Here is a 23,833-nt window from a genome sequence, read left to right on the forward strand (position 1 = left end):
GAAGTGCTATGGAATGAACGTAGAGCCCCAGTAATGTCTTATTCTGCCACTGGGCTACGGGAAATTAGGCGTAAATGGACTAAAATCCCCGCCAGGTTAAGGTGGATAAAGTGTAGTAATTTTGCTTTCTTTTCCCCCCATCTGTGTCTAGTTTTTATTCTTTTGGGTGTTTTCTTGTCTACTTGGGCCATTTCCTATCTCTTTTAGCTGTTTACCTTGAATATTGCACCTCTGTATTCTCCTTCATGCTCTTTATATCCTTCTAGTATCGTCAAAGATTGTATAAATAACATTCCGTAATAAAATACAAAATACACATACAAAAATAAGTTGGTAAGGAAAAGGTGCTTGGTAGTCCCTTTAACCGAAGAAAATTCGACCCTTTATCTCTCCCTTACCTTCACTTCCTCTCCCCTCTTTGTCTCACACCTGTTCCCTTCTTTTATTGTCCCACTCCTCCCATCTTTGTCTCACGTCCGTCCCCTCTTTTTGTTTTTGTTCCACACCACCACTCTCCGTATCATACCTCTCCCCTCCTTTTGTTGTTCCATACCTCCCCTCTTTGTCTCACACCTGTCCCCTCCTTTTATTAAGTTCCACGCTTCCCCTCTTTGTCTCGTCTCGTCTCTCCTTTTAAACACTCTAATGGTCGAGAAAGTTGTCGTACTGTAGTCTTTTTTTCCACCTCACGCCAAACAATTTTAGTCAATAAAGTATGAGTTACGGGACCCTGAGTGCTAACCTCACAACGATGGTCTTTTATAAATTTGATGCTTGACCTTTTTTTTCTCAATCTCTAGGAAAGCCCTCTCATCTTTAAGAAATTACTGAAGGCTATTTCTAAACGCTAGCTTGAAGTATCTCCCAAGCTGAGTTAAAATGTCCTGCTTTAGCAAGAATAGAACGCACCTTCTCAGTGATGGAGTTGACTATTCTTATCTCCATTCCCTGTCTCCGTTGTTCCTCTCTTCCCTCATTTTTCCCCATTTCTTTTCCCTCTGTGTTGTGACTTTCCTCTCAGTGATTCACTCAACCTTGTCTCTCATCCCCTCCATCCCCTCATTTCATTCTTTTCACCCGCCATCTCCCCTTTCTTTCCCCATGCCATCACATCTCCCACCCTCATCTCTCATTCGCTCCCTCTCCCCCCTTCCCAAACCACATCTCTGTCTTCTCCCCTCACATTCCCTAGCCATAGTAATCCCTTTCTTCCCCCCTCCCCTCACATCTCCTTTCTGCTCCCTCCCATTACATTTCTCAACTCTAATCTTTTCTCTCTTCTTCTCCCATCCCTCCTTACATTCCCTCTCTTCCCCTTTCCTTCACTTCCCCTCTCTGTTATTCATCAGTCTAGCCTCATCTCTCCTCTCTTCCTCCCTCCCTCCCTGTACATACCAGCCCTCCGCCCTCCTTCTCTCACACCCTCTCTCTGTTCCCCTCTACCACATCTACCCACATCTCTCCTCTTTTCCTCCCTCACTCAACACACCCCCTTTCTGCCCCCTCCCCCTCCCCTCTACCCTTTTATCCCCACTCCCCTCTCTTTCCCCCCTCCCCTCTCTTTCCCCCCTCCCTCTCCCCTCATCTCCCCTTTCCTCATCTCCCTCTACCCTTTCCCTCCACTCCCCTCTCTTTCCCCCTCCATCTCTCCTCCCCTCGACCCCTCTGAGGCTGCGGTGATCCCCCTATAAATCCCTGGATCTGCCCCATATTCTCTTTTCACTTAACCCTCCACCCTTGCCCAACCATCCGTCCATCCCTCGGGGGGCCGGGGGGGGGGGCGGTATCACAACAGCTGCTATCAGAATCACTTTACTGTCTCTGTTCTCGAAGGCTTCCTAGCTCCTCTTCCACAGCGATTTATTTTGCGTTACACGTTAACACTCTCTTGTATTATATCTATGTGTATTTATATCTATTCCTTCCACATTATCTTTAATTAATATCAATCAATCAATCAATCAAACTCTATCTATCTAAATATATCTGTCTATCTAATATTAGTCTATCTATCTGCTTGTATCTATCTATCAATCGATTGCTTCAATACAGGCTTATCTGGCATTAACAACACACAAGGGAATAATAAGGTGTCACATGGAGAATAAATCACTCAGGGAAAGGGGTTACGCAATCCCCCAAATCCCTTAGTTACAACTCTTTTTCGTCTCTAACCCCTTCTATACGAGGACAATTTATTTATTATTTATTTTTATTTATTTTTGCCTCCTCCAGAAATATTCACTAAATCTGGAAAGCTCTGTTAATAAAGAGGTCAATGAAGCCGATACTGAAGCTCTCTAGGTCACAAATTTCCCTCAATAGGCCGACTAAGTTATTTGGAGACAGTAACATTAAGAAAAGGGATAAATATGATAATTATAATAATAATAATAATCTCTATCTATCTATCTATAGCCCGACGCCCTAATCCCGCAAAGGGTGGCCACAGACAAAACGCCTCCAAGTCACTCTGTCACCCACCATTTGACTACCCTCCCCCCAGCTCACCCCCCCCTCCCTCATATACCTCTCAACTCCATCCCTCCACCTCATCCTCGGTCTACCCATCCCTCTCCCTCCCTCCACCTCACCTACATACACCCTCTTAGTCAGTCTTTCATTCTCCATCCTCTCCACATGTCCAAACCACCTCAGTGTATTTCTCCTAATCTTTTCAACCACATCCACATCTACCCCACAACGTTCCTTCACTTCTTCATTCGTCAACCTGTCCCTCCACGTCACTCCACATGCTCCTCTCAAGTAACTCATTTCCACTGCTCTCACTCTTGACTTGTTCCCCTCTTGCAAGGTCCACGCCTCGCTTCCATACGTCAGGGTAGGGATCACATTACTATCATGCAGTAACTTCTTAACTTCCATACTCACCTCCCTATTTCTCATCACTGCTTTCAGTGTGCCAACAACCTTCCTTCCCTGCTGTACCCTTTCACGTACTTCAACCCCCAAAGTTCCATCCTTACTCATCACACTACCCAAGTACTTGAATGCACCCACATTCTCCATATCCTCACCATCCAACCTCACTAATATAATAATAATAATAATAACACTACTACTACTACTACTACTACTAAAAACATCAGCCACAACAGAATAATAATAATAATCATCATCAGCATCATCACGATCATCATCATCATCATCATCATCGTACAGAAAGTGTTAAAATCAGTCTACTCAAAATCTTTACTTCTTGATATTTTGGGACGAGTTTTATTTCCCTCTCAAACTTTATTTATTCTAAGTCTTACAAAATGATTTATTCACCATTCTTGTATATATGAGTGTGGTGGATTGTATTTCTATATATGAGTGTGGTGGAAAGTCATCTGTATATGGATGTGGTGGACTGTAATCTATATATGAAAGTGATGGATTGTATTTCTTCCTTGCTATTTATCAGAACATCCTGCTTATAAAAAAAAAATAAATAAATAAAAAAAAAAAAAAAAAAACTTCTGATATAGTTCTTTACGTAGTTAATGATTTCAGGCTCCTTCTAACTCCCTTTTTTTTTTCTTCTTCAAAAGTGTTTAATATATGTTTTCTTTGTCTTTCCGTTGTCTCATAGCCTCCGTTACATGCTCTTCAAATCATTGTAATTATCCTCTCCTTATCAGTTAGCTTTTTTCATATTATCTTTTCCATTTTCAAACATCATCTCTCTCTTATAACATCTTTCCCTCCTCAAATGTATGTTCTCATTTCAACAACTTTCCGACTTGTCAATAATTTTCCTTTTTAAAATATCTTCTCCCTTTTCAAATATCTTTCCCTCTTTTTGAAATATTTCTTTACCTTCACTCTCTTCCTTCTCCACCACCATCTTCTCTCTTTTCCATCACCTTTCATTTGCATCTCACACACCCCAGCCAACTCCCTTCCATCATCCACTCTCCTTTCCTTTTCTAATATACCGCGCATTTTTCCCGTCTTCCCCTTCGCCCTCCTCGCCTCCCCTTCCCTCCTCCTCGCGCTCCGTCATTCTCCAATTTCCAATCACCTCGAATTTTATCTCCATCCCCTTCCTAGCCCTACACAAATCTCCCCTACCTTCTCCTTCCTCAAGCTTCCTGCTCCTCCTCCTTCCCCTCCTGTCCCTCTCCCTCTCTCTCCTCCTCACCCTCTCTCTTTCTCCCTGACTCTTTCACGCCTTTTCACTCTCCCCATCCTCTCTCTCTCTACTTCCTTGTCTCTTCCCAACCTTCCTTTCCCCATCTCTTCCTGCATCTGCCCTCCCCCCCACACCCTCTTTCTCTGTCTCCTCCCCAACCTCCTTTCCCTGTCTTCTCCCCGCCCTTCCGTCTGCCTCCTCCCCAACCGTCCCTCTTGCCAACTCGAGCCCCCCACCCCGACAAGAAGCCTCCCCTCCCCCTCCTCCCCAGCTCCTCGGCGTATATTGATCCGTGAGTGAGGATAACCCACTCCCTCTTTCCTCCCTCCTGTTCCTCCTCTCCCCAACCATTGTCTCAAAAACCACCCAGACCGATAATGCGGCTCGGGTAGACTCGCCCCATCTTCACGCCACTCCCTCCCCATCATCACCACCACCACCACCACTCACTCTCCCCCGTCTCTCCATCATCACTGCCTTCTCCTCCCTCCCCTATCCTTCCCTCCCTCCCTCCCTCCCTCCCTCCGAGACAAACCCGCCAAACCCGCCACACTTCCCCAGCCTGACTCGCCATAATTCGTAAATTTGAATACACCTCGGAAGGGAAAAAAGAAGGGAGGGTGGGGGCGTTGATCTAATTCCATTCCATCTTCCCCTCCTTTATCCCCCTCCTCCTCCTCCACCACCTCTCCGAACGCCAGTAAAGCGAAACATTATTTCTTCAAGTCAAGGAACTGAGGAATTCTGGAACCGGGTGAAGGCGAGGGGAAGGGTAGCAAATTGAGCGTCTGGCCATCTTTATATCAGTAAGTGCCGCTGTATCAGGCCTTTTCCATTACCACCATTGTGCCGTGAGCTAATGAGTTGTCACTACTCAATTATTTCTCCGGCGCCAACCTAATGCAGAAAATTTCGTTCGGTCTCTGTGCCACGCCGCCATCTGGTCTCCAACAACTGTTTTCCCGGCCAATTTTTCACGGCGGCCTCCTGATAAAAGACCGTTTAGTGTCTGGCGGTTGTTGATATCAATTTATTTCCTTTGATACACACATATAATTTCATTACGGTACAAATCGCTTCAATTGGGGCTCGAGTCAGGGCTTTCATCTAACCATTACTTGACATGCTCCCACCTGATTGGCCAAGAGTGGGTGACGTCACGCCCTCCAGTCGATAAACTCCGCCCTTATGATAACAGACCCGCGCGTGGCCAATGGTAGGGCGGGAGGGCTGGTGTGGGCGGGGCTTGTGGTGCGAGGGACACGGGGCTCCAGAGAACAAGTTGTAACACACGAGTCCCACGTCGCCGCACGGCCATTTGGCGGCAATACGAGTCCTGGCTGTTGTCCTGCGGTGTCATGGGTGCCGTGGTGTTGAGTCGCGTGTGACCTGCCGTGTCCTGTCCCCGTGTCCTGCCCTCAGCACCCCAGTGACAGTGTACTGTAAGTGTAGTCAGTGTGTGTGTGTGGACGTGCCATGGCGCTAACAACGGCCGAGTTGGGTGACATTCCGCTGCCCCACGCCCCCGCCCACGCCCCTACCCACGCCCTGGATCTCGAAACCCATCATCGTCTAGTCTTTGAGACCAAGAATCATCGGGATTTCGATAGCTTTGGTTCCGATAACAAGTTCGGATACGGTGAGGCCGCGTCACAGGAGAGCAAATTCTCTCTGGAAGCAGCCAGATCCGAAGTAGATCTCACGACCGAACTCAAGAGGTCAGAGGCTGCCAAGATGGTGCTGGAGAGGTACGAAAGCAGCGGCGGTGGCGGCTTTAACGGCGGCGGGGTGACCAATTCTGCTACCCTCTCGACCACCACCTGTCCCTCGCACACCATAGACGCCATCCTGGGTCTCCGGAATCCACTCAAGGGTATCCACTCCCCACCACACCTCCCCTCCCTCAATAACAACACCTCCACCGCCAACATGAATGCTCCCTCTCCCACCAGCAGCAGCGGCAGCGGCGGTGGCGGCGGCGGTGGCGGACGGGGTGGCGGTGGCGGTGGCGGCGGCAGAGAAGATGGCGGCGACACTGATGATTCCAGCGCCGCCACGCCCTCAGGTATGATTATCAGCCTCTTCTCTAGTCATCACCTTCACCTCTCATTTTCAGTCAACGCATTTCACTCAAACTCATTTCACTCAGTCCTTCCACACATCCACATCCACTTCATGCAGCTCACCCGTTCATTCCGTTCCTCTTATCTAACTTATTTTGTAATTTCTTGTTATCTTCACACACCGAACAGTTTTACCATTAGTTCGTTTTGTATCAGTTATATTCATGTATCATTTACATATTCGTAATTTCATCTTCCTTCATAAACTGTTCCCCATCTTTCATCGTCATTTATCGTCATTTCTCACAACCACGTCCTCTCCTTGTCAGTGCCACGCAGTGTATGGTATGGCCGGGGCTCATCCAGGTATATATCAATGTCTTATCTTACGGTGTGTTTTGGAGATGGATACAGTTTGCGATATTGGTAGCAACATGTAAACCTCTTCCTGGAAAATGGATATTAAAATTACCACGTCATCCAGACACCATGGTAATTGTCAAACTGTATTATATCCATGTAGGTGGAGTCATATTGTTTGTATTCCCATAGTGATGAGAAAAGATGAAGCGATAAACCTCCTTTCTTCTCACTATTGTCATGCTTGTCAATACCTTTTTTGAGTCTGTCTTATTTTCAGTCATTTTCCTGCGCTTTTGTCACGATTTTTCTCCTTATCCTGCATCTGAACAACTGCCACTTTTGGAAATTTGTGTGCTCTGACTATTACATTTGTACTGTTGGTAGGAGTGCCCCTGTGCCAATCTTCCTCAAGGATCTTTCCATTTCACCCCTAGGCCTACGTACCAGGCACCATTAGGGGGGTATTGTCTTGCTCACCATGCACTGGCTATTGTTCATGTTATATCACTGAAAACTCATAGTGTATTTATGTTATCAGTGCTTCAAAATACAGTAGCCTTGCACTGAAAAAATGTTCCACGCCTCAGCTGCCACTCCCATATCAAGATTTTATTAAAGTATCGTCATTTTCTCATAAAATTACAGCTCTTTCCTAGTATGTATAATTTAAAATGAATACTCAACGAATTAAAGTCTCTCAGTGGAAAGCGCGGCATAGTAGTGTAACATTTTCACTGTTATCCACTCAGTCACCTATAAACGGTAATGTTCATGGCGAGAATGGAAGTTTTGCTTGTGGATTATAATGAGAAAAATATTACTTACATTAATTCCTAAACATTAAATGGTTTAAAAATATAAATAATTGTCATGTCATCAGTAGCGCCTCACCAGTGCGACTATGTGACATCGAAAAATTGTCTCGCTCACTCCGTTAAGGCCCGCCGCTGCAGTTAAAACCCAGAATTTATTTATTTATTTATTTATTTATTAGTGGTCCTCTCATTCACAATAATAACGTAATGTACGGTAAGTGAAAAACGCAGATAATCTTTCCCAGACACCAACAAAGAAGATGTGTAAATAAGCGACCCATGGAAGGCGGACGAACATACGGTATTATGCGTCACAATAGCCCGCATTCACGACGACAAGAGGGCTCCATAGCGCCTCTTCCTTGCCAGTCCATTTTTGCATCTCCTACGTTAATATATTCTTGTGTGTAATTCCTAAGACAAATTACACACAACAGCTCTGTAAGGTGTAACATGCAAAATAAATCGCTTGGGAAAAGGTGATAATAAAGTAACCTAAGCTGACCAGAGCACGGCCTAATGTCTTTACTGATCACTGGCCACCACCCTAACAGAAGAGGACGATTTTTTTAGCTCTTTCTCGCTACCACCAGACGATTTTAACTCAACTTGGGAGGGATCTCTGGAAGTGTGGGGGTTAACTGAGTCTTTATCGATCCCCCACAGGTCGAAAAGTGTCTCCTCAGCTGAATAAAATCTCTTGACAATGGCAGGAAAAATTACAAAATACGTCATGGGGTTCAAAGGGTTTCCCACTCACTGTATTTAGCGTATTTTTGCTACCTCCAGACGGCATTATTAAATTCAGGTGAGACTTCTTGTTGCTGAAGGAATGAATCAGGTAAAATCTTGACCCTCCAAGTTGCAAAAAAGTATCCCAGGTGAATAAAATCGTTTGGAGAATCAGAGAAAATTTAATATCAAGTCAGCGGATTCAAGATGTTAAGGTGAGTCAGGACACAGCCCAGAAATATAAATCATACAGTAATACCACAACAGAATGAATGAAATGGGAAGAACACAAAAGATTGATACGCTTTCTGATGTACAAAGATAACACGTGTTCTGCAAATATATTACTAAAATGGAATTGAAATATGTAAACGCGTTGGAAATTACAGTAACACGATCACCGATGTATGAGGAGAGCCATGATGTCAGATGAAAAATTTAGACGTGTTTCATTGACTGCTGAGGACTTGGTGGACAAACAGAGGTGCTGATGAAGAATGGCAAATCAGCAGCAAGCACTTATTGCCAAAACGTGTATTACATAGCGTGAAATGACCTGGAAACTCGGGTAGCACAGAATATTTCTCAAGCAGAAAATTTTGGTTTTTAATGCCAAAATAATTAACTGAATGTGACACCTGCGATCAAGTACAAATTAATTATATGGCTTGCATTATATATCACACTCAGAAACTGAAAGCCTCTACTGAGATGAATATAATGTCTTCTGTTAACTAAAATATATCGCTTGAGTTTTACCGACCATGAAGGGGTTGATGGGCCTACCAGTATAACAGTTTCACGCTCTTATTACTCACACGGCACAATAAGCTGTCTGGCAATAGATAAAATAAAACACGAGAGAAGATGGTGTGTCCAGGAGGGTTAAAGTGTTTGAAATATCACATTGTCGTCCAAACCTTCCAGGCGACTTCATACCCCCTCGAAAACTGATGTAGGAGTTTCTTTAGTTACATATACCCAAGACTTCACTGTGTTTTAACCTTCTTATGACCGGGACAACTCTACCTGTAGTTTTGAATTCCAGCGAACGGAAGCAGTTTGTCAGCTGAGAGTGAGTGAAAGGAGCCTGGGATTGTTGATATTCTTACCACTAACCCTCTCATTGTCGGGAACAATTCTGGTAGTCTATTCCAGCTAACTCCAGACGATTTTATTCAGCTGGGAGTGAGTTCCAGGGCCCGTATTCTCGTTCGGTAAGGATGCTTCCTAGCACCTCATCTTTAGCGATTTATTTCTGGATATGGCTGGTTATTGTCCCTTTTTTACGTTATTTATGCAGAGTATGGCGGTGTTTGAATTATTTATATATGACAGTAAGGTGTACTAAGCAAAATAAACCGCTTAGGAATAGGTGTTAGGGAGCTTCCTTGATCGACGAGAATACCGACCCACAAGTCTCAGTGGTAACCGTTCACTCCTATGATGTTATTCTTTTCCTTATTCATTTCCTTATTCATTTCACTCTTGCTGCTGCACCTCAGGAATGAATGGGTTAATGAAAAATACATCTAACTCATCTATACTATGTTCACTTTAAACAGGTGTAAAACTTCCGTCTCCCCATCTGCAACGTTGAGCTGCAAACACAAACTGAAATAAATACAGTGCTGGTCACGAAGAAGTGCTATGGAAAGGACGTATAGCCGTAATATTGCAGCCAAGACACTAGTAATTCTAAAGCTCCTATGACTCACTCATGACTGAGTAAGATAGTCTGGCGTAAGCTGGAATTAAATACTAGAATTGTTCCGATCATGAAAGGGTTAATGATACCTACACACTGAGAGAGAGAGAGAGAGAGAGAGAGAGAGAGAGAGAGAAGCTGATAATTAAAAGCAGAATAATAATATCGAATGAAGGTGAAGCCAAGGAGGATAAATGGATATATTAACACCTGTACAGGGAATGGGGAAAGACAGATTGACTAGGAGTGTGTATATGAGGGAGGTAGAAGGGGTGAGGGGGTGTGGGAGACTGAGGGATGGTATGGAGAGATATAGGAGGGAGTGTAGTGTGAGTTGGAGATGGGGCAGCGTGATATATGGGGACAAAGTGAGACGGGGGCAATTCGTCTGTGGTTACCGCCTCCGGGATCAAAGCGTCTGGCTATAGATAGAGATAGATAGAGAGATAGATAGATAGATAGATACATACATACATGGATAGATAGACAGATAGGTAGCTAGATATTCGTGGATACAGATGGATGATATTATAGGCCAGGGGTGGGTCCAGCATTAAAAAGCCTTGGAATTAAAGGATCTTGATTATATATATGTCGTTCAGATGGATAACCAGTTGTTGCCAAGTTCCGATCTTCCTCTGCAAGCAACAGTCGAATTTACAGCAAGGTCCCCAATTGTAATGATGGGATGAACAAGGTCAAATGGGGGAAAAAAATTGGTAAAAGAGGGTCCAGTACTACATCTCCCTTATTAACAAGCTTTTTCAGTAGGGACAACTTATACAATAAGGTACAATGGCGGACAGTAGCACAGACCCATATTTTAGCTGAACATTACGAAACTTCTACACAATATTCTGGAAAGTTTCTTAGGCCTCCAAGATCGCAATACTGGATTTCGAAAGTCACTGCTCAGTGTCTCGTTATTTATCGTCATGAAGTGGATCGATATTTATGTCCGCAGCTGTACGGGGAAATATGCGTTGCTTATTCCTTACGGTAATGTTGTTTGCTTATTGTGGACTATGTGTTGGCTGTCTCCTCGTACAAAAAGCAATTTTTTCCCCTTCGGTCTGCCTAATAAAAAAAAAAAAAATGAGTTCAGACCCATTAACTACATCTAGATCCACCATCGACACGAACAGTTGCATATAAATATAAATCTGAAGATGCATACTTGGAGAGTTTATATATATATATATATATATATATATATATATATATATAATCCTCTAAGGCTACTGTGACTCAGTCTCAACTGAATTACGGTGTCTGGTGATGACTGCAAGATAATACAAGAGCTATTCGACTGCGAGATAGTTAATAGTACCAGTTTTATCACTCAGGCTCCTGTCATTCATTCTTAACTGAATAAAATAGCCTGGCGATTGCTGAAATAGATTACCTGAATAAACCCGACCCGGTATGATTAGTAATGAACGAATATATATATATATATATATATATATATATATATATATATATATATATATATATATATATATATATATATATAACGTGTGACAGAAATAACTAAACAGACTTAATAATAGGAAGAAGTAAAGTCTCAAAGTATTTTATCTTGTATCTATATTTATATCTATCTATCTATCTATCTATCTACATATGAAATAGTCTGAAGTTAGGAAGTAAATACATAAATAACTAAAATAAAGAACTTCTGGCTTAAGTGTTTAAAAGTGAAACATCAATATGAAACATTTAAATATTTTTCTTAGATTCTTTTTCGTTTTAGATGCATCATTATATACTGAGCCTCAGTACCTTGTTATCAGTTTCCTGTATCTTATCATCTTATCGTCAGAATTAGCGACTAAAAAGGAACAAAGAGGAGAGGGAGACCAGCGTAACATGTGGTGGAACAGAGCGAAGTGAAGTGGACCAGAGGGTGACCACTAATAGATTCATTTAGTAGTGATCAGATAACATGTCGCACACTCACTCTACTTACCTCCCTCCCTCTCTCGGATCCCCCCCATTCCCTCCCTCCCACCCACTCCATTCACTCCCCCATTTTCTCTCTCTCTCTCTCTCTCTCTCTCTCTCTCTCTCTCCATCTTCTTTCCCTTTCACTATCCATCCCTTCCCTTCTGCTTCCTGCACATTCCCCCTCCCTGCCACTTCCTATCCCTCCACCAACTCCCTCCCTCACATTACTTCCACCTTCCCATTTCCTCTCACTCCCTCTGTCTACCCCCTCCCTACCATTCCCTCCACCTACACCCTCCCTCCCACTCCAACACCCACTCCCCTCCCTTCCCCTCCTCTCCAATCCCCCACCGATCCCCTTCCTCTCTACCTCCACCCACCGCACTCCCCCCCTCGCTCTCTCTCTCCTCCTCTGCGTCCTTTTCCCCTACCTAACCCACCTCTCCCCCTCCACCCACCCTCCTACTCCACTTCCCCACACTCACTGCAACTTTTTCCCTCTCCCCCAACCACTCCTCCTACGCCTCTCACTCCCTCCTTCCCTCCTCTCTCCCTCTCGCTCCCTCCCTCCCTCCACATCCACTCCAACTTCAGACGATTCCCGGTATACATAATCTCTGTGGAAGGCCTCGTCCACTTTTGTAATTGCCTTTTAAGTTTTCTCATTAGCAGTAATTTAATCTGGTGTATTGACGATCATCTTAATTAATTCAGGAGTGATCTTTGCCGGGGCTCACCGACCTCTAATAAACGCGATTTAATGGAGCACGCTGATTGCTTCTTCCCAATTACAGGCTGAATCGTAAGGGAGATGGCTGTCTTTTGTAAATCTGTCTATCTATCTGTCTTACGGTCAATATATCTCTATCTATCTATCTATCCATCCATCCGTCTGTTGCCTGACGACGCATCCTGTAAGGGGATGGCCTCGACCAAAGGACCTCCAGACCTAACCACCTCATTCTTGGTCTTCCCTTTGTCTCCTACCGAACCACTCGAAAGTGAGAGAGAGAGAGAGAGAGAGAGAGAGAGAGAGAGAGAGAGAGAGAGAGAGAGAAAGAGAAAAGAGATCAATGAAAAACTTTAAAAAAAAAAATCTAATTACTCTGATAGCAGGAATCTGTTTTGGAAAGAGGTGAAAAAAATGCAGAAATTGCGAGTATCACATCTAGTCTTGCGTATAGCGAAAATGAAGCTAGCATAAGTCCTGGCTTGGGACAATGGGGTGTGCTTAGATTGTATTGCGCATAACAGGAGAGAACAGTGTTAATTATTTTGCTTATGAAACTTATAAATGATCATCAAGTGTAATGCAAGGTGATATAATGTAATTTACTCCCTCCATATTAACTTGGCCTAAAAGTGTCACCCCTCATCTTGAACGCTGAGTTGTAGCGAAGAAATTTACACAGAATTACGTCGCTAGACATGTGGTGCTACGGGAAGGATAAATAGCCATAGTATTGTCTCATTTTGCCACTAAGCTACGGGAAATAGGCTGGGAATTGACGAAAATACCCACCAAGTTAACCCGAACCAACTATAAGATTTTGAATATGACATTAAGAAACCCGATATAAGATACGCAGTACCTAGCTGGGGTGTTGTCTCATCCTAAATGCCCTCCGTCTCTCCTGGTCTCTTCTTTTCGTCCTCCTCCCCGCCTTCCTCTTCCCTCCCACCCCCCTCTTTTCTCCTGCCCTCCTCCTCCTCCTCCTCCCTCATACCTTCCTTCTCTTCTCCCCTGCCCTCCTCCTCCTCCTCCTGCTCCTCCTCCCTCGTGCCTCTCCTCCTAATGGCGTCAGATGCCGATAAGGTCTAAGTCGATCTTCAGTCGCTGGGATAAAATTATAGATCCATATTCTTATTACTACTCGCTCTTCACACACACACACACACACACACACACACACACACCTCATGCCTTATACGGGAGAGGGGTAGTGGACTGGTTAGCTCGTCCTACTCGCTGCTGGCAAACCCGAGTTCGATTGTTGTGCCGGTCAGACTGGTGGACATCTTCTTCTGTCCATCCAGCTGTACAGTTTAGGGACCTGGACGTAAACCATCTAATGCGGGTCGTGCTCTAGAGGAAGGGAAGGACTCAGCACAAAATGGAATGCTCTAATGACCCGTGCAATCGGTAGGCACAAATCTTTCCCATATTCTTCCTTTTTGGTATTATTATTATTATTATTTTTATTATTATTATTATTATTATTATTTATTACTATTATTTGGTTGGATAATGGTCTGTCTTCTCCATGGCCAAGGAGATTTAGCAACATGACCTCCTCGGCGATTTATTTTCCCAGTTACACTTTAATATTATCTTGAATATTATTGGTACAAGGTATGTCGATATTAAAAGTACAGAAATAACATAGGAGAGAATATTAAAGCTTTTCGATATCCTGGTGTCTTTTCATATTCTCTCTTTGATACAACCAGACGTCTTCCTCAGAAAAAATGCCGCGTAAAATATCACGGCAAGGGGTCGAAGAGTAATATGCAAAATAAATCGCTAAGGGAGAGAGAGCAAAGATATAAATGACGTCACGGAACAAAAGGGTCAGTGTGTAATGTGCAGTACTCAGTAAGTTGTGTGTGTGTGTGTCGTTGCCTTGAATAGGATACCCTGAGCTTTGGAATGCCGCCACATACGTTTCTGAATGCGCAGTCTCTGTTTTTTCGGCGATTCTTAAGTGACGATACAGATGAGCCGTATCCTAACTTTAACAAACCCTAACTAATCTAAATCGAGCCTGAATCACCTAATTTAGCCTAACCTGACTCAAATTAACCCAATCTAACCTTCTCTAACTCAAGTTAACCTATCCTAACCTCACTGGTACTTTACATTAACACACAGAAGGCCCTCTAAATCTACCGCTTTTTGGATAAGCACTGAGTACGTTGACGCTAAGCCCTTGCAATGCTATGGCTGAGCTTAGATGTTTTGGTGTCTCTACTGCAAGACAATTTTATGCAACGGAGCAACTTAACTCTATCAGTATGGTGACTCCTTTCCAGTGTACTGTCTATTCCTCCTACTGACAGGCGATTTTATACAGAAAGACCTTGTAGTAGTGACGGAATTAGTGATGGCTGTACCTAGTTTTGGAAGTTACCCTTAATATTAACACATTTATCTGACATGAGCACAAACAAAACACACAGACGTCCTCGTTTTCAAGCGGTTGTGGGGTAAGGAGAGTACGCAGATTACCGGAGCGAGTGTTCGAATCTTTGCTGCGGATTCTCATACATATAAACAATAAGGGAAGTCTGGATATTGACAACAAATTGGATACATGAAATGAATTTAGGTCTTTCAGATATAAAGATAGATTAATAGACAGACAGAAGTAATGGATATTGACAATGGGTATTAGACTACTGGGGATGAAAAGGAAAAAGAAAACTTAGAATAATGCCTACTAAGTGTTGAAGGCGCTTTTTTTTAAAGGTCCAATTTAACAAAACGAAAATTCTGGACTATGGACGACGGATTATTATATTTAAAAAAAAATAGAAGTGATTGCTTAGGTTATTCAGATTTATAAGGAAGAGTGATGATTGATATAACAGGACAATGGAAGTAATTTTTAGCTGGTGAAAAAAAATAAACAACAGGGAGAGCGATGGGTGTTGTTGGAATTCTGGAGATGACGATGATCCCTTATACGTTTCAGCTTAGGTGATGGCCAGGTGTAGTCATACGGAAGGGTCGATTTTACTAGTAACCAGGGAGACTCATTCCCACTTTATACCGAAGGCTCACCGAATTTCAGGCATCCACGACTTAGTATTCATGTTGTGAGTGACCCAGTTCCGTCATATGAAACAAAACAACTGTAGTTAGGCGCTGGGGTGAGGAGAAGTGTTGGAGTATTGGTGGCGGTGGCGGTGGTGGCGGTGGCGGTGGTGGTTGTGGATGGTGGTGGTGGTGGTGGTGGTGGTGGTGGCTGTGGATGGTGGTGGCTGTGGGTGGTGGTGGTGGTGGTGACTGGGAGGTGGTGGTGGTGGGAGTGGTGGTGGTGGTGGGAGTGGTGGTGGTGGTAGTGGGAGAGTGGTAGTAGTGGTGGTGGTGGTAGTGGCAGGAGGTGGTGGTGGTAGTGGCAGGAGGTGGTGGTGGTGGGCAGCGGACATTATCAACAATTATCCAAGTATTCATCAGGCCATTATCGTCACTAATGGAGAAGGCCAGTGTGTGTGTGTGTGTGTGTGTGTGTGTGTGTGTGTGTGTGTGTGTGTGTGTGTGTGTGTGTGTGTGTGTGTGTGTGTGTGTGTGTGTGTGTGTGTGTGTGTGTGTGTGTGTGTGTGTGTGTGTGTGTGTGTGTGTGTGTACTGGGGGGTGGGGAAGAACGTTGGGCAGTTTCTCGTCAGATAAAGAGGCTTCCCAGCATCTCATCCTTACCAGTCTACCTCTACATATGAAACATTAGCCCTCAAGACCTTGGGGAGTTTCGAAATGGCTCGTGAAAGTCATGCATTAGCCGAAGTAAAGCAAAATAAAACAGTCTTCTGAGGTTCAAATAATCCTTGCCATTAAAACCAATGCAATTTACGTTGACATATGACTTTTTTTTTTTTTTTTTAATGTGTCCGACTCTGGGCATAGGCTTACAGCCTGTGCTCAAGGCCCAGTAGTCCTCCTACATATCTTACACCTCTCTACATTGTCACCACTTTGGAGCTAACAACCACCGTCCATATTGAATACATGCTAGGGCTGTCTCATACAGGACTGGTGTATTGGTATTAGCTGGGGTATTTTTACATGTCGGCGGGTCTTCTGGTAGATCAGTAAAGTCTGATTTCATAAAATTCAAATCCTTAAACTGTTCCCTTCCCCAGCGGGGATTTGAACTTGGGTCCGGTAGGATTAAAGGCCACCTCTCTACCGACTGATGAGATGGAACAGTAAAGTACTGGATGTAAAATATGTAACTGAGGATGACGTACTGAAAAGACTGAAACGCTGACGAAGGCACTGGGGTCACGGGGGTGTATAAGTGTGGCCATTAAGAAGAAAACAGTGCCAGGGTCAGAGAGAACTCAATGGCTCCACTGCTGACAGGTTCAATTTAACTGTTAACCTCAAGACAACCTTAGCGATGTATTTAACTTATTATGTTTCAGCAAAGTCTGATGTGCTGTATATCATTATTTACAGTACATTCATATATCGACATGGTTGGTACAAACATTCCAGATGAGATGATTAACATGCTGTATGCAGAATTAAGCACTGGAGATATCGTAACTCCTTTTCGTCAGCGATTTGTTCTGGACATTATAACTTAGTATCCTGTTACAAGATAACGATGCAAGCTACGTCAATATAGGAACGGCATAGATACATAAATAAATGTAGACGTGCAGTGCGCAAAATGAATCGCTTGGGATGAGGTGTCACGGAACTTCTTTTGCCACTTAGAATACGGGAATAAATTGGTATGGAAGAGGTGAATGAGGGTCTCCCAAGCTGACAAGACTAACACCTAGAAAGAAGGTGTGGAGTGTCGTGTTAATGTCCCCCCCGCCCTTCCCCATCTTCCTTTTTACAAACCAAAGTCTTTGTTCTTGTATTCTAATGTGTACGCTGCGGTAGTTTATAGTTTGGCAGGAGTTTGTCATCAGTTAAAGCTTCCACGTGCGTCTCCTTCATGTTTCATTACCAAAATACCGTACTTAAATAATTTTGCTATTCTCTGCCTTTCGAAAGCCGCATCTTTTTTCCCATCTCAAGTGCCCTTATTAAATGTAACTACGTTACTTAAAAAAAAGGGGGGGGGGGATCAGTTAAGCCCTCACCCCCCAAAAAAATTTATGCTATGTAAAAATTCCTGCAAATGCTTGACCTGAATGTTCTCAAGAGGCTTAGTAAGTAATTTGGTTAGCATCGTGGAACTATTGTAAAGATAGGATTTACAAGTCCAACTCCTGAATATCTCCGTCCTATATGAATGATTCTGTAAGAGGTTGAGAATGTGTGTGTGTGTGTGTGTGTGTGTGTGTGTGTGTGTGTGTGTGTGTGTGTGTGTGTGTGTGTGTGTGTGTGTGTGTGTGTGTGTGTGTGTGTGTGTGTGTGTGTGTGTGTGTGTGTGTGTGTGTGTGTGTGTGTGTGTGTGTGTGTGTGTGTGTGTGTGTGTGTGTGTGTATAAAGCAAACATTTTCAGTTCCCACATACCATAAATACCGGTATAACTCGGTCACAGCGTTGATTGTGAGGGTCCACCAAAAGTTCAAGGGTGCACAGCAATAAGGGTGCAGGTAACTCTGGCTCAGCCCTCGCCATAACTGCATCAACTAAGCCATCACAATAATAATATCCCAAGTTAACCCACATTAGCTCGGGTTAAGGCACATTAGACCAAGATCAGGGATGGTGAGGGGTTGGGAGGGAAGTTAGAGGGAGGTGGAAGGGGAAAGGAAATGTGTAGAGTGGCAAGAGAGGTGAGAGAGGGGTAGAGGAAGGCAGGGGAATGGGAAAGGAGGCACGGAGAGGAAGGCGTAAGGAGTGAAAACAAAGGGGGAGATCAATTAGACGAGGGTAGATGAAGAGGGAAGGGAGAAGAGAAAGGGAAACATGAGGAGGGGAAGCAGTGGAAGAGGAGGAGGAAGCTGCTGCAGCTAGAAGAGAAGAGAGCGATGGGACAGGGAGGTGTGAGTGGAAACACAAGTCGGGAGAAAAGTAGAGGTAGGGGAAGAGAAGAAAGGAGAGGTAGACGTAGTAGCAGCAGCAGTTGTAGTAGCAGCAGGAATAGTTTTTGTAGCTGCAAGTTCGTCTGCTTGTGATTCCAGTGGACTCCAGGCTGAAAACTGCCCTTCTGCATTTGATCATACCCCTGTCAGGGGACAAGAAGGGCGTTGAAGAACGTTTATATGACTGGGGAGCAGAACTGCCCGGTTATATCGGTCCCATCACATGGAGGTGGAGAATCAGGAGAGTAAAGAGAGAAGGTAGGGAGAGAAATTAGTTAGTGGTATTAATAAAGGTGAATGACGAGAAGAGGGAGAAAGTAGAGAGAGATGTGAGGAGCGATAGGAGAGACGGAAGAAAGTATAAGGTGGAAGAGGAGGAAAGGCGAGTGTGGATTTTCAGATAAAGAGAAGTTAATGGAAGATGAAAAAGAGGAATGGAGAATGTAATGAAATGTGAGTTTCCGCAAAAAAAGGGGAGAATGAGAAATTCTGGAGACCAAACAAAATAAAATGGAAAGTGGATAGTGTGGAACTGAAAGAGAAGACATAACGATAGATTTACAAAGGAACGATGGAACTGAAAGAAAACCAACTACAAAGGTAGGCCACTACATGCGGGAGCTTCAGGGCGATTCGGTTAACGTCCATGGTGCGGCGTGGAGTGGGAGGGTGATTTTGTGTGGTGAAGTGTGAGAGGGTGGGAAGGTGTGTTTTGTTGTGTAGTGTGGTGTGGTGTGGTGTCGTATGGTGTGGTTTCGCTACAATCGCTGAAGTCTACGGTAGTAACGTATCTCGCATTCAAAAACTCTTAATCAGAAACAGACGGACAGACCACCTCCTACTTGAATCTAAGAAATAATTAAGGGTTACAGGAAATGTGAATCTGTCCGAAAGAGAGGTTAAGAGAGGTTGAGGGCGACGAAGAAAAAAAAAAAATACTTATAACTGAAACTGTCCGAAAGAAAACATGAGAAAGGATGAGAAAGAAATGAGCGAGTTGAAATGAGGGAAAAATGTAAATAATGTGAAAGTGTGGAAAATAAAGAAGATAATAAAATAATGAAAGAGGACAACAGACATGGTAAATATTAAAGAAAACTGCGAAACTGTGAGGAAGATGAGAGCTGAGATAGAAAAGAAGGAAATGGGGGAGATGAAAAGGAAAATGCATGATAGAAAACAAGGAATGTGAAACTCTCCAAATAAGAGGACATGAGAGAGAAACGAAGAGATGAAAACCGAAAGATGAGATACAGGAAATGAAAAGATATATAGGGAATGCAAAAAATGTGAGTGTCCAAAAAAGAAATATTCCGACCATCAAACCATCATAAGGAATGCTTATATGAGTGAGTGAGCGGGAGGTATGAGGGAGCGACGTGTGGCAGACCCTTTTACCTGAGAGAGAGAGAGAGAGAGAGAGAGAGAGAGAGAGATTGTTTGTATATATATATATATATATATATATATATATATATATATTCACACATACATACATTGCGTGTGTGTGTGTGTGTGTGTGTGTGTGTGTGTGTGTGTGTGTGTGTGTGTGTGTGTGTGTGTGTGTGTGTGTGTGTGTGTGTGTGTGTGTGTGTGTGTGAGAGCGTGGGAATCTGTGTGTTCATAAAATAATATTGTGCTTCACTGCTTTCCTTGAGACCTTTCCTGACCACCCGCCTCTATGCACTCCTCTACCTACCTGCCTACCTACCTACCTACCGCATTCTTGGACATCCGTGAACGAGCAGGGACTAGGAAGGGATGAATATATGTTTGAAAAGAAACACAACGGGTACAGAAGTGCTAGATGCGGGAGCTTCGGGTTACTCTAAAGGTTAATGCCCTTGGTGCTATGTTATGTGGTATGGGATAGTGATTTTGTATGGTGTGGTGTGACAGGGTGCTATGATGTAGTGTGGCGTGGTGTGTTCCGAAAATCGTCGGTGTGAGACAAACACAGACGGTCTTAGAGAAGCTCTTGCATCTAAGACAAGTTAAGTGTACTCTGAGGGGACATACCTGCGCCAAAGTCTATACCAGACAACTAAGACCACATCAAACTTTAATCAGCTCTTCCTCGGCCCAGGATCCATATATTCGCAAAATGTCTTTGAAATCCATCAATAACCTTATATCTTGTGGGAAAAAAAATCCTGAACCGGAACTCAACTCAGATCACGGCCAATATTTACTCAACTCTTCCTGTGCCCATGACCCACTCATCAACGAAATTGCATTAAAAGCTACTGATAATTTTTTAAGATATGTTGTTTACAAACAGACAAACAGGGGTGAATACATGACCTCCTCCAATTTCGTTTGCGGGGGTAAATATACAAAATGAAGGTAGGGAATGGAATAAAGAGATCAAGCAGGGAAAGAGGGAGCGGGCCAAGGAAGAGCATGAGAAAAAGCAGAGAAACTGATGTGATGGACTCTGGGACTGGGGGAAAAGGAGGAATGTATGTGAGGAGACTAATTAGTACCGGGATGAGCAGAGAGATGAAGGTGGGTGGTGTAGTGGAGCAAGTGAGAACCGTGGACGAGGCAAATGGGAATGAAGGTAGAAGGGTGAGCAGGAATGAGGAATGCATGAAGATGGAATGGTAAATAGAACACTGAGAAATGGAAATTGATGGTGAAGGAGAGTTGACCACAATTCAGATTAATAATAAAATGAAGGTTAGTGAGCAAAGAAATGAAAGTAAGTGTATGAGCGAGCAGAGAAATGAAGCAGAATGGAGAAGCAGATATATGAATATTATAAGCACACACAATACAACGATACGAACATTGACAGAGACAAAAACTAAAGGAAAATTCGATTACTAAATTTGTCTGAGAAAATAAACACAAACGGAAAATAACAGCTTAACACGAGTATAAGCAGAGGCAAAAAAAAAAAAAATGAAAATTAGATGATTAATTATATAACAGAAAAAATAAACACAAGCGGAAAATAAAAACTTAATAAATTACGCAAGGTTATAGGTCTTGTGGAAGGCAGGATAGCAGGAACTTGTAATAATAGATAAACACACAGTACAATTAGGTAATAAGATCAGTGAGGAGAGTATTAAATGTGGTTTGAATATTGTCTTGACTGATGGACTGGGAAAAATAGAATCAAGGTCAGTATTTCTCTTACACTTCTTCGAACTTGTGTCAGATGCTATTTAGATCTTGCTTAACTAATCAAATGTAATCAGCTGGGTTTGAATCTTGCTCCTTTTGGTCTGAAACCGAGATTTGCATTGCACTGCATTTTTATTTTTATCGAGAATTTACCATAATCGACACAAAGATTAGAAACATCACAGTCTGGAGAGGATAAAGGGAGGGAAAGCTGCGATGATCACTGTGGTAGGTTATGGATAAAATATACGGAGTAGGAAAGCGGTATTTATGTGCATATGCAAAAACTTACATATAGTTATTATTAAAACATGGAAACAGACCGAGAAAAACTAGGCCTGTGAATACTTAAGGCGTGCAGTGGTACATGAGAGTGAATATTGTGTACAGTCGGCATCAACAATCCTGTCTTTTCCAAATTTCCTTTCCTCTACTTGGACTATGAAAATCAGTAGAGTGAATCCGTAGCAACTGACACTCACGACTTTATTTAGCTGTCGATCAGTGTCATCAGCGTCGGTTGTTGTGGATTCACCGAAGTCCATGAGGAGAAAAGAGGCGACAGGATTTTTGCCGCCGACTGTACAATGGGATGCAGGAAGGTAATTTGTAAGACAGATAATGGAATGGTTTAGAGACTGGGAGACAATTAACTTAGTGGTTTTTGAGCACCTTTTTCCTAACTAGTTTTTTTCTATTTATTGTCCATTAATATTCCTAGCATTATATTTGTGCAGAATGTGTTGATGAAATAAAAGTACTATAGAAAATTAAGGTGTAATATGCAGTGTAAACAGCTTAGGGAGAGGTGGAAGGAAGACTTGGAAGATCACAAGAGTACGAACGTGGGAAATTCAGGTAACGACTGATGAAGTGTGGGTGATGGATTAGTGTGTGTGTGTGTGTGTGTGTGTGTGTGTGTGTGTGTGTGTGTGTGTGTGTGTGTGTGTGTGTGTGTGTGTGTGTGTGTGTGTGTGTGTGTGTGTGTGTGTGTGTGTGTGTGTGTGTGTGTGTGTGTGTGTGTGTGTGTGAGAGAGAGAGAGAGAGAGAGAGAGAGAGAGAGAGAGTAAACTGGCTATAGGAAAAGGAAGATAACAGAAAAAGAAGGGAGAGCACAGTAGGATCCCCAAACCTCCTCTGATGCACCGACCTCTCCAAGCCAGTTCATCTCCCCCTCCCAACCTGACCCAGCCAAAGGAATGCCAATGGTCCCTCTACAGCACAACCCATCTTGTTTTGACCCTTACCTCACCCTCCATCCCTCCCCCTTTTGAAGAAGATCCCCGAGAGTTTGTGTTGTTGTTGTTGAGATGGAGATGTTGATGGTATTTGTGAGTGAAAAAAGCGGACTGGGAAGGTAAACTCTTCAAGTCATATGGATTCGGAGTTTTTTCTTCATCCTTTTTTTTTTATTGGCTTGGATTGTACTGGAGCAGAATATTTGGTAAGTTTTTCATGTCCCCTTAAAAACATTTTAACAAAAAATTCCATTCTACGTCTCTCCACTCTTCCACTCCAAAATTCCTTAATCACTTTTCTAACTAGCCAAAATCTCCTCTTTACCCCTTTTTTTCCCTCCTCTCTCCGACCCTTTTTTTTCTGGGCTCTCATCTCCTCTGTTCCTCCCACTTACTGCTACCTGCCAGCCCTCCACCCATTCGCCACCAATCATGAATGAACACATCAAAATGACAAGCGGTGAAACGCAGTGAAAGGCTTGATCACGGTGGCGGACCAGGAGCACTTGTTACCACTGATATAGAGTGACGTCTTACATAGCCGTATAATTGAAATCCATTGTAAACATGGCTTTATCGGCGTATTAAGGAGATAAGCTACAAGTATTTAGCCTATTAGTGAGCACACGAGAGGTTTATCAGGCAGCCGGATCTCGGAGGGAGTTTGGGCCGTCGAGGGAGGGAGCGCAAGGGTGGAAGTAAAAGGGAGAGGGAGCCAAGCGAGGGCCCTGTGGAACCCAGCCCGCCGACCTTCCATTAGACACCGGAGCGGCCAGCATCACGCCCCATCAGAGACCGCCAATAAATGCTTCTCTAATATACTCACCGCCACACAAGTGCACCATGATGAATGCATTAACCCCTGCACTGCGAGGATGTATTCTTAAATTTCACTCTTCACTGCGAGGACGTGTTTACATTTTATTCTTCAGTGCGAGGACGTCTGTTTACATTTTATTCTTCAGTGCGAGGACATT

The 23,833-nt window shown here is 43.5% G+C and overlaps 1 protein-coding gene across 1 annotated transcript in view; it reads left to right on the forward strand.

Moving 5' to 3' along the window:
* The first annotated feature begins 5,617 nt into the window (after positions 1–5,617).
* Positions 5,618–23,833, forward strand: part of LOC145392372 (uncharacterized) — a 104,724-nt gene continuing 86,508 nt past the window's right edge. The window contains exon 1 of the mRNA XM_080266774.1: positions 5,618–6,206. Coding sequence (XP_080122900.1) covers positions 5,618–6,206 — 589 coding nt within the window. The remainder of the gene's footprint in view (positions 6,207–23,833) is intronic.

This window comes from Coenobita brevimanus, chromosome 22 (assembly GCF_032717465.1).
Source record: "Coenobita brevimanus isolate Jiangsu-jjx chromosome 22, ASM3271746v2, whole genome shotgun sequence".
Classification (NCBI taxonomy): Eukaryota; Metazoa; Arthropoda; class Malacostraca; order Decapoda; family Coenobitidae; genus Coenobita; species Coenobita brevimanus.